This window comes from Gaeumannomyces tritici, assembly GCF_000145635.1.
Source record: "Gaeumannomyces tritici R3-111a-1 unplaced genomic scaffold supercont2.1, whole genome shotgun sequence".
Taxonomy (NCBI): domain Eukaryota; kingdom Fungi; phylum Ascomycota; class Sordariomycetes; order Magnaporthales; family Magnaporthaceae; genus Gaeumannomyces; species Gaeumannomyces tritici.
In genome coordinates, this window is record NW_008804545.1 from 3,488,818 (window position 1) to 3,499,192 (window position 10,375).

General features: G+C 57.1%; 2 protein-coding genes across 3 annotated transcripts; one reads left to right on the forward strand and one right to left on the reverse strand.

The window, feature by feature from the left end:
* Positions 1-4,632: 4,632 nt before the first annotated feature.
* Positions 4,633-5,782, reverse strand: GGTG_01088 (hypothetical protein; the record flags this gene model as incomplete). The annotated part of the gene is made up of 4 exons (XM_009218847.1): positions 4,633-4,638; positions 4,817-4,935; positions 5,424-5,473; positions 5,778-5,782. 4 exons carry the CDS (start codon positions 5,780-5,782, stop codon positions 4,633-4,635), a joined length of 180 nt encoding a protein of 59 aa, XP_009217111.1.
* Positions 5,250-10,117, forward strand: GGTG_01089 (the record flags this gene model as incomplete). Of its 2 annotated transcripts, XM_009218849.1 has the most annotated exons (4): positions 5,250-7,247; positions 7,383-7,618; positions 7,821-8,001; positions 8,260-10,117. In XM_009218849.1, the coding sequence occupies 4 exons, from the start codon at positions 6,755-6,757 to the stop codon at positions 8,601-8,603; spliced, it is 1,254 nt and encodes a 417-aa protein (XP_009217113.1). The 2 variants fall into 2 exon arrangements, with proteins under 2 accessions (XP_009217113.1, XP_009217112.1); XM_009218848.1 differs by having other exon boundaries at positions 6,755-7,618; positions 8,260-8,603.
* Between the last annotated feature and the right edge of the window lie 258 nt (positions 10,118-10,375).

The window sequence follows — 10,375 nt, forward strand, 5'->3', positions numbered from 1 at the left end:
GTCGTCGTCGTCGTCGTCGTCGTCGTCGTCGTCGTCGTCCGTCCCCCGTCCCCCCGTCCCCCCNCCCCCCNCCCCCCCTCCCCCCTCCCTCCTCTCTCTCTCTCTCTCTCTCGGCGTCTGCGTATACATGCCTTACCTATGCGGCATCTACTCAAACAGGCGCGCGATCGAGCCGGTAGGATTCATCCTTACATCGGCGACGGCGGCTAGACCAGGGACGGCGGTGAGGCGTCCCCTCAGCCAACAAGCAAGGACTTGCAAGCACTCACATACACACAAAGAGAGGTACAGAGCCAGGGAGACAGGAACCGGACTAGTACATGCTGGCACAGGACGGCCACACTTGCTCTCTCGCTCTAGTGAAAAAAAATAAACAATGAAGACTCGCATCGGATGAAAGTACGGTGAAGGTCTGTGGGCTGCGGGGGGTGCGACGTGTCCCAGGAAGGCAGGGTTGCAACTTGGAAGCGAGAAACCTCACCGATCCTTGTCCCTCAGCCTTTGATCGCCTTGAGTTCTTTTGGCTGGCACTCTGTGTCTGCATGTGTCTGTGCAACCCACTGCAGCACTTGCTGTGTTGTTCAAACATAGCCCGTGGCATAATCTGGTGCTTCATTCGAGTAAATATTGGCTCTTTTCTTTTCTTTCTTTTTCTACTTTGTTGTCACCCTCTCTCTTCACCCCCATTTCGTGCCGACTTGGCCGATTGCAGACCCGGGTAGTCGTATCGCCTGTTCAAGGGGCATGCCCAGCATTCTTCTCGCTCAGCGTGGGAGTCATAAGTGGGGAAGGAGACGGACGGTATGCGTAATCCAGTGTTGCCCATCGACTTTACTTTCTCATTGCGACAGCGACAGGTTCGGACAATCTACGCGAGAAGGCAAGTCCATAAGCAGAAAATGATCACATTGATCGGAGCGGGTGTCGCAGAGATTCTGGAACGCGCCCGCGTGTTCCCAGCAGACACGTCGCTCCTCCCTTGCGAAAGCCGCCTTTATAGTAAGCCGCCGTTATAGTGCACCCGGCAATCTGGTTCGCTTCGATCCTGTCAAGGGCTAAAATTCATCAATGGCCCATCGGAATATTTAGGCTCGAATCGGGAACGCCTCCCCGACTCGTGAGAGTTGAGCGACTCAAGGTGTTTCCAGCGTGCCGAGCCACGGCGACCGACAAATGTGCGACCTATCAATCGCCAGCTCCTGGCCCCCTCCCCCTAGGATGGAAGCGGAAAGGGGAAGGGGATGAAGAAAAAAAGGGGATGGTTAATCCACCCACCACCACCACCATCAAGAGCCTGCCAGCCCCGGGCTAGACTAGACTATCCGCAGGAATGCTACCTTGCAGTGCGGAACGAGGATGCGTGTGTGAGCCTCATGAAACCAAGAGTGACCCCCCTCCGACGCGGCCGTCGCCTCTAGCGGAAAGCAGCCCACCATCAAAGCCTTCAGCCCAGCCTGTGGGCTCTGACAGTCTGGCCAAGGGGACGCCGCCACATAAACTGGACTCCCAGACGTCCTTTTGGTCATGCCGCTCGGCGCTGCAATCATTGCTGTGAGGCACGCCCGTTGGAAAGGGGTCATGGTTTCTATCTATCCGCTGTTGGCTTTCGACACCGCACATCAGGAGCCCGTGAGCTCGCCGTCCGAGCCACCACGGCCACTTCGTTCCCGCTGGGTATCCTGGGGGATATGCCTACTGCCCACTGCCGCTGTCCTGCGCCCTAAGCTTGGACGGGGTTCGTCTCACCGATTCCTGGCGCCACCCTTGATCGCCCGCGTCGAAAATCTCGGTGCTAGGCAATTAATGTTGTAACAAAAAAAAAGAAAAAAAGCTGGCGAGATCTGCTCGTTACAGGTGTCCAGGATCACAAACACTAGTGCGGTGGATCTTGGTGGTACATCAGTTTGGCTTGGTTTTCTAAGGAAGAAAATGTATCTTGCTCCACCGCACTAGTGTTTGTGATCCTGGACACCTATAGCTGGGGCGCGAGTCCCAATCCCGCCTAGACCCCGACCTTGGCGCTGTTGTTGGACTTGCTCCATAGAGGTCGTTTATTGGTGGTCCTGTCCTCGTCTTGCGCCCGGGAAGGGGACATGTTCGTTGCCATGTCCGGAAGGGAGGAAGGGGCCCCGGGAGAGGGCTAGGGCAAGCCTTCTCCAGTAATATCAGAGCAAATTAAACTCGCGCCGGCGTGGTCAAACCCCCAAGTCACTCGCTGCCCCCGGGGGTCGAGCCCGAGCAAAGATCGATCGCTGCCGCATTGCTCGCGACGAAGCAAAGGGGAAAGCGAAAGACAATAAAGAAAATAAAACTAAAAATAAAAAGAGAGAGAACCATATCCGCCGGCCTACTCGACAACGAAGCCCTAACCCCTTTTCCCCTCCCCATCTTGTGCTGGCGCTGGTCGTGATGCCCCGAGACAGGTCGCACAGCGCGCTGCATACCAAATCCGAACCGCGTGCTGGCGGATGGGAGGGAGCTCCCGGGCGAAGCGAAGGATCGACGGGCGACAGGCTGACGGCTCGCCTTGTCACCATCACTCGCCTGACGCCCGCTTCATGTCGTTTGCTGCCTCGCCTGTCCGCTCGCCCTCCCGCCAGGGGGTTCTGGGCGGGCGGGCACTTGTGCAGGCTAGGGGAACACCGGCTGGGTGCGAAGGATACTGACCTTTTTTTTTCTTTTTTTAAGCATCAAGACACACACGGTGTAAGTGTGTCTCGCCATCATCCCGACGAGCTGCCATCGGGTCATTGCATTCGTCGACACTGTTCGTCGGCGGCTGCTGCAGTCAGTATGCGCAGCCCTGCTCGCTCTTGTGTCCGAGTCAGTTCATCCCCCAGTGGCGGACATGGCCTTATCCTATCTTTATTTGGCTGCCAGAGCTGCATGGAAAGAGTGGAAGAGCGCGCGTCTGCCCAAGCCTCGACCCTGGAACCCCAATGACGGAACTGCAGGGCCGTGGGCGACGTCCGAACTAAGAGTAGCATGCTGCACGGAATAGGACAAGGCGTAAAAAAAAAAGAAGCCTATGGGGCACTGGCTCTCGACTCATGTTTTTTCTTTCTTTTCCACTCTTATCCTGTCTTTACTGCCATGCGCGGTGCCATCCAAGAAGACAGCCCACCGGGCCGGCTCATACGTCCCGGTTACCTGCTTGCTTGCGTGACGGGCGGTGTTCGGATAAAGCCGTGTTCCACGGAACATCTTGTCGGAGACACGACGAAGCAGACATCAGCAGCCAGCCCCGAGGACGGAACCGAGCCCGCGTCTGTCAGCCGCTTTCGGCCGGGGTCGCTGTCTGGCTGCCTCAGCTAGGACCCGACTCCCCATGTTTGTTCTGAGCTATGCACATAGAGATAGATGCCCTCTGTTGATCTGCCTGGCATGTTTGATGCGGATAGCGGATAGGTACACAATTACCGAATCAGCGTGTGATAGTAGGCGCTGAGCAATGCTCATTCGTATAAACAAAGCCGCAACCCGAACTCGTTTGCACATTACGCATAGGGCGAGCATACGTAACCATGAAGAACACGATGACTTCCCATACGAGGTATGGACATCGCTCGCGGCCATGGCCAGGCACACTGCCAGGTACCTGCGAGGAGAGGCGGTGGATAGCGCAGGTGGACATGGCCCTGGAGAACGCCCCCCTGGATCCTCGTCGCACTCTTTCTGGACAAGGGTCAGGACAGCCCGTTCACTCGCTGCTGGGGGGAAGGAGCCCACAAGCAAAAACCGTGGAAGAAATCGACGGAAGAGCGAAACGAAGGAAGTGGGCCAGCCACGCGCCCCACACCCAGGCCAGCCTTCCATGCCAAATCACCGCAGATCCTCGCTCACACTGTGCTGACGGCACGCTCTTTCCCTGTCCGCGTCGTAGTCGGGTGCCATTTCCATCTCTGGGCAGTGAATAAAGCCGCTCAGTGATGTGCTTGCGGTATTTGTATGTACGCCACCATAAACCACCTCCATGCCATTTTTTTTTTGATTGCCTCGCGCTAGAACATCGCAGAGAGAGCGCGCGCGCGCACATACACACACTCACACACTCGCACACACACACTCACACAACACACACAACGCACACACCCCTGCCTTGCCTGGCTGCCTGCGCCCCCCCATGCCAGACCCCACCCCCTACCATTCTTGTGCTGCTCCGCCCGCTCGGGATCAATTCACCACAGTTCTTTTTTTTTCCCCTTCTCTTTTTTTGAGTTTACCATTTGTGGTCGGCCACGCCCTTTCCGCGATTTCTAGGACAAGAGCTTTTTTTTTTCCCTCCCCTGCCGCCACTGTCGCCGCCACGCAAAAAGACCTGCCTGCAAACAAGGATCTGCCTTCTCTCCACTGCGACAGCATTCCCCAGTTCGTCACCCAGGCTCCACCAACCCAAGGCCAAGAACCAGCCTTTGCTGCCTCTCTGTGTCCAGAGGGGCGTCACGTCCCTCCCTCCTCCTTCTCAGCGCCCCGGCCTGTTTCCTCGGTCTCGTCCCCAATTTGCTGTCGTTTAACGTACGGTGTGGTGGGCCCTGGAGCAGTCCTGCTTACCCTGCCGCTCGCCTTTTTCTCCGTTACGTCTAGTCTTGTTTGCTAGCGCTCTCTCTTCTCTTCCTTTTTCTTTCTTTTTTCCTATCCCTGTCATCTCCCACTGAGGCGTTTGTATTTTCAGTCGTCTTCATTTTGTTTCCTGTCTGCCACCCCCCTGTATGGGCTGCCAGCCTCCCAGGACGGACTAGCCCCAGAAACAAGAGCGAGGTACCTGCGATACTCGGTCCGGGCTTGAGATGTCCCTTGGCTGATCACCTCGACGCACATTATCACATCGACAGCACCACCCACCGCTCTTACCACGCATATCCCAAGGCGCGGTGACGGAGAAGACCCCATTCTCACCCTTCCTGTCTATATCGGCCTGATTCTTTGCATCGGGTGCTGTCTTTCTCTGTTAGGGTTTATTTTGATCTCTGCTCTGGCATATGCACCGTGACCATTGCCCACGTCCATATCAGATACTAGGCGCTGGTTGGCCTCCCCTCGGCGCGCGCGTTCCAGACTTTGGTCTGTTCGCCCCCGGGAACACACGAGTCAGAGCGAGGGACCTGGGACTGGCGTGAGCCTTTTTGCTCGCTCAGCTCGCGGCAAGCAATTTCCCTCTAGACGGGCTTTGTCATCCTGGGAATTGAGTTGATATTGCATCCATCACATCCCTTGGCTGGCCTCCCCTCCTCCGAGCGACCTGAGCTGAGGGGATTGCATGCCCAGCGATCAGGCCCGGGAGTAGAGGGCAATCTCCCTGAGACTTGTTCGAGAACTCTATTGCCAGGGGGGGTAGGTGTCTGGTGGTATCTGGTGGTGTCTGGTGCGAGCAGGGCACGGTGGGCACAACCTCAAGGGGGGTGGGAAGTTCAGCACCCCCGTACCCATACCCATACCCATACCCATACCTGCCGCCCCAGATCTGGCCTGGGACCTATCGCTTATTAGCTACGGCCCAAGCCCGGCCAGCAGCAAGCTGGTCCTGGTCTTTCCTCCACTGATCGCCGTCAGGTGTCCGGCGAGCCATCAGCCTTTTCAGTCAATCAGCCCCGCCTGCTTCCAGGGACTTGGGCCAATCTGAAGCTTGCGTTTTTTGTCCATTTTTTTTTTCTTCTGATATTTTCTCGTTTTTTTTTCCTTCTCTCTTTTGATCTGCCCTCGCTATTTTTCGTCCTCTGGTTGGGGGAGGTCCCAACCCAGCTCTGTCACCTGCGAGCCACCTTTCGAACCAAACACACCCCATCTTGTGGACCAGTATAAAGTCATCTTTTCGCTCTCCCACGCATTGGGTGGGCTCGTGGTCACCTGTCACCCGCTTCCCTCCGAAGGCCGGTCAGACGGGGAACAGAAAAAAAAAAGGAAAGAAAAAAAAAAGAAGTCAATAAAAAAGAAAACCGAAGCAGCACCCCTTTCTTCCCGACAAAGATTTAGGGTTTATATTCAAGAACAAGATCGAGCGGCCCCAAAAGACCACTAGGCCAGGGCTTGACGCGGTTCCTTTCACCTAAGCGCACCCTTGAATCTTGAATCGGAGCTCGGCGCTAGCTCCTCCCCCAGCCCAAGCACAAGCGATCAAGGCACAAAGGCGCCAGAAGGAAAAGCCGACACCCCCCCAGAGGCCCTCCATCCAGGCCTAGCCATCAGATTGCGCTCGCGCTATTTTAGCGTGTGCTGGCCATTGCCCTCCCCACCGCCAATTTCGACCCGGGACTCGGTCACTCAGGTCCCCCATCCGCGGTGACCTCAGCGCATCAGAATCGTGCTGGCTGATCCCTGCACTGACGCTCGATCCGGGCCCTCTTTCGGGCTGAGGGAGTGGCTTGTGCGCTCCTGGTGCAGTCGATCACCCTCTCCAGCTAGTGGGCGGCGAACCCGGGCACGCACTACCATCTACCGCCGTCAAATACACATCATAGCCGCTGCTGCAAGTGGTTGGCCCTCCTTTGCTCCGCACGCAACGAACACTTTTATGCACCGCTCCTCTGACTACTGGCCAACCATTCGCCTCCTGCCAACCACTACAACATCCATACCACACAAAACTCTTGGACTGCCCCCTCTCGTTCGGACCCCAGCCCCAAACCAAGGCCACCCCAAAGAAAAAAAAAGGAAGCGAGCCGAGTGACGGACCATCGACCTGTCGAACTTGGACCGAACTGGAACGAGATCTAAACAAGCACCGGTCTCCTTGCCCGTCCTGAGCCGAGGTCGTAGTATGTTTGTGGCACCCGCGCAGCAGCACCGTCACGCGTTCGTTGAACACGACCATCATCATCGCCTGCCGTCTCCGCTCCACCGTCCGACCTCTCCGCAGTACAGAAGCCACGGCTCCGCGGGGACCCCTAGCAGCAGTAGCCTCGCGTCGCCCGTCGGTCCCTCTATGGAACGCAGTGGGTCGGAGTACTCGCAGTCAGGTTTGCCTGCGCCCTATCTAAGCAACTGCGGCGACATCAAGTCTGAGGCCCCGTCATCCACCCCCATAGATCACGCGTCTGCTGCGCAATACGCCACGCAGCACCAGCAGCACCAGCAGCACCAGCAGCAGCACCAGCAGGAGGTGCGCTCCAACACCAGCAGCACCTACTCTGCCTCGGCCACTCCCACATCTGAGTACAGCGTGTATCCGGCCTCGGCTCGCTCGAGCTCGTTCCCCGATCACATCCATCGCTCGTATCATCCCTCGAGCAGCCACAGCGGCAGTAGCGGAGGTATGGCGCAAGCTCCAGCCAGCCCTCCCACGCACCTGCCGCAGCAGCAGCCGCAGCAGGATGGACGGGACATGGGTCACACGGCCCCCCAGCAACAGCTGGATATCAAGTCTGACCCTGGGCTCTCCCCCATAGATCCCTCCATTGCCGCCCCGAGCCCGACGTATACTCACGGGCAACAATACTCGCCTTACGGGCCGCCGTCGCAGGACATGTCTCACGGCTACGCGCACCCGAGCAGCGGGCTCTACGCACAACCCCGCCCCGACTGGACCGGCTACGGACAGCAGCACGGCGCACCGCTGACCCCGGGTCACCACGTCTTTCCGCAAACCCCGACATCCGCGCCCCCACAGGCCAGGCCGAACCAGGTGGGTCGCAACCTCTCCCCGACATGCCGCCACCACACGCAGCTCCCCGAGGCTCGCTCCGGGGCCTGGGGATGAGGGGGCGGAGGCGAAGGCGGCGCCCCGCGATACCTGCAACATGGATGTTGCGCCGTTTCTTGGCGGCTTGCGCGCTCTTGCTACGGGGGCCAGTGATTTGCTAACATGGTTCGAGTTCTTTGCGCAGGTCTACTCATTTGTGCCGATTCCTGGTGCGCAACAACACAAGCGGCCGAGGCGGCGATATGAGGAAATAGAGCGCATGTACAAGTGCGGGTGGAATGGATGCGAGAAGGCATATGGCACGCTCAACCATCTGAATGCGCATGTGACGATGCAGTCTCATGGCCAGAAGCGCACTCCCGAAGGTGAGAACGCTCGATCCCTTTCTTTCACCCCCCCTTTTCCATCCTTTCTGTTTGAAGCCCCGCCCGCCGAGGCCGTTCCACGCTTGTTACCGAAGCCATTGCGTGACGCGCGCGCCGTCTGCGTTTGGGGTGAACCAGCGGTCGCATCGACCTAGCGAGCTACCGATGTCACTCAGGGTCGCCGGCTCTAGCCAGATGTCTGAACACGCAAAGCGCGCACCAAAGCTAGACCAACCAACTAACCATGTGATGGTACAGAGTTCAAGGAGATCCGCAAGGAATGGAAGGCCCGTAAAAAGGAGGAGGAAGCCAACCGGAAGGCCGAGGAGGAGCGGCAAAGGCAGGCAGCCGCAGCGTCCCAAAACGGCTCCAACGAGGCGCAGGCCGGACCCGAAGCGACGCAATCTTCAAACGGCTATGCCGCAGCCCGCGGGGCCGTCCAGCTTCCCCCAATCGGCTACCAACCCAGCCAGTACCCAGCACCAGGGTCTGCGGGCGTTCAACAGTCGATCCCCGAGTACGGCGCGGGCTACATGCACGCCAACTACCAGCCGACATCTCCCTACGGCCAACCAAACCAACAGATGTACAGCCAGCGTTAGCGGAACTCGTGCGGACCGACTGTTGGCCTGCGGGCCCGATTTTGCCTCGTCCTTGCTCGCGGCACACGACCCATTTGGGAGCACACAGGGACGTGCAGATAGCCACGGCCGTCGCCAGAGGCGCAGGAGGACAACAGAAGAGCGGCTTCTGGCGTTATCGGGCCAAAGCCGCGACGGTGACCACGGAGCACCTAGGGCTTATATCCACCACCCAGTCAACAGAATACGCGCTCTAGGCGGCGAGTCCCGACTCCCGCACTACGACAGAGCTTCGAGCCAGCTCGCCGCCTCCCGACTTTGGAATGGACGTGGCCAGCTCGAGCTGGTTGTGGCTCATAGCGCGGAGGCAATTTCGGCAAGCAGGCGAATGCCACCAACGCAGGGGCACGTCAAATATGACATGGCCATGTCTGCCGGGCTCTCTCGACCGAAAAAAATGGTTCGGGAGCTTTCTTGATGATAATGCGTTATATTTTTCTTGCCTTGTCAATTTTTCTTTCTCACGATAATCGTCGCATCAAGCGTGGGGCATACTAGGTTTGGGGCGGCTTTGCATTTATGGCCGGTTTCTCAAATGGTGGGAAAGAAGGGGTTACAGTTCAGCGTGGATGCTTCGAGGCATGACCCACCCGACTACACGTCCATCTTTGTTGATTCTTACACTGCTTTTTTTTTTGCCCACTATTCTTCTACCCCATCCCAACATGCCCATTTTTTTTCCACCAACGACTTTGCCGGTAGGCAGGGTCCGTTGGCCCTTGTTTGCGAAAGGGCTGCTTGGAATAGAGCTGGTGGTAGCGACGGGTTGGCGGGCAAGCTGGAGATCTATTTCGGCTCCTTTTTTTCGTTTTCCTTGTCTCTTTTGCTGCGTCGGCTATACCCAAGTGTTCTCTCGTCCCATGGATGCGTGGCATGGGGGGAGGAGAAAGGAGTCGCAGACGATCGGGCCGACCTCGTTCTGTGAGGGCACGCCAAACCATACTACTGGATTGCGGTGGTGCCATGGCTTCCTCGGATTTGTTGTTCAAGACCAGAATCGAACTGCCAGGTTCTCGGAGTCATGCCTTGTTCCGTGTTTGTCAACACATGTTCTCTCTGTCTGCCTGTTGTTGTTTTGCTTTGGGTTGGTGTTTTCTGGTGTTTCCCGCGCCACGAACTGTCGCCGTTCCGTGTTCATGTTTACCGGTTAGGTCATTTTTCTTTCTCTTTCTTGATTCCCGTCACCGTCGCGAGTATACAAGGACACGCAGGGGCGTTTGAAGGAGTCACTTTGGCTTTGATTTCTTTTCTTGTTTTCCTGAGACAGAGAGAGCTGCGAGACGGAAACGGAAACCTGGCCGGAAAGAAAAGGTAAAAGTGAGATGTTGCAGCAGGTTGTACGACAAAGCACTTTGAAGCTTCCCTGCTTGTTTTCGCCTTCACCGCGATTTGCGACATAGATACAGTCCTAATTACCGTTTAGGGTGTCGACTGGTGGGAGTTTTCTGGTCAATTTATCGTGCATCTCGACTTTGTCTGCTTCGCTCCCATATCAGTTATCAAGAATCGCCGTTGATCGATGGCCTTCCGGATCTGCAGGCATAATCTGCATGGGATGGTAGCGACGTGTGGGTGGGTGTGGGATGGAACGATAGGGAACTCGCAAGACGTCCGCATGGGGTTTAAACAAGGTAGGCCGGCGGGAGACATGCCGCTGGCCTTCTGGAGCCCGGCCATTCTTTTTTTTTTTTTTTTTTTTTTTTTTTTTTTTTTTTTTTTTCGTCGTCGTTGTT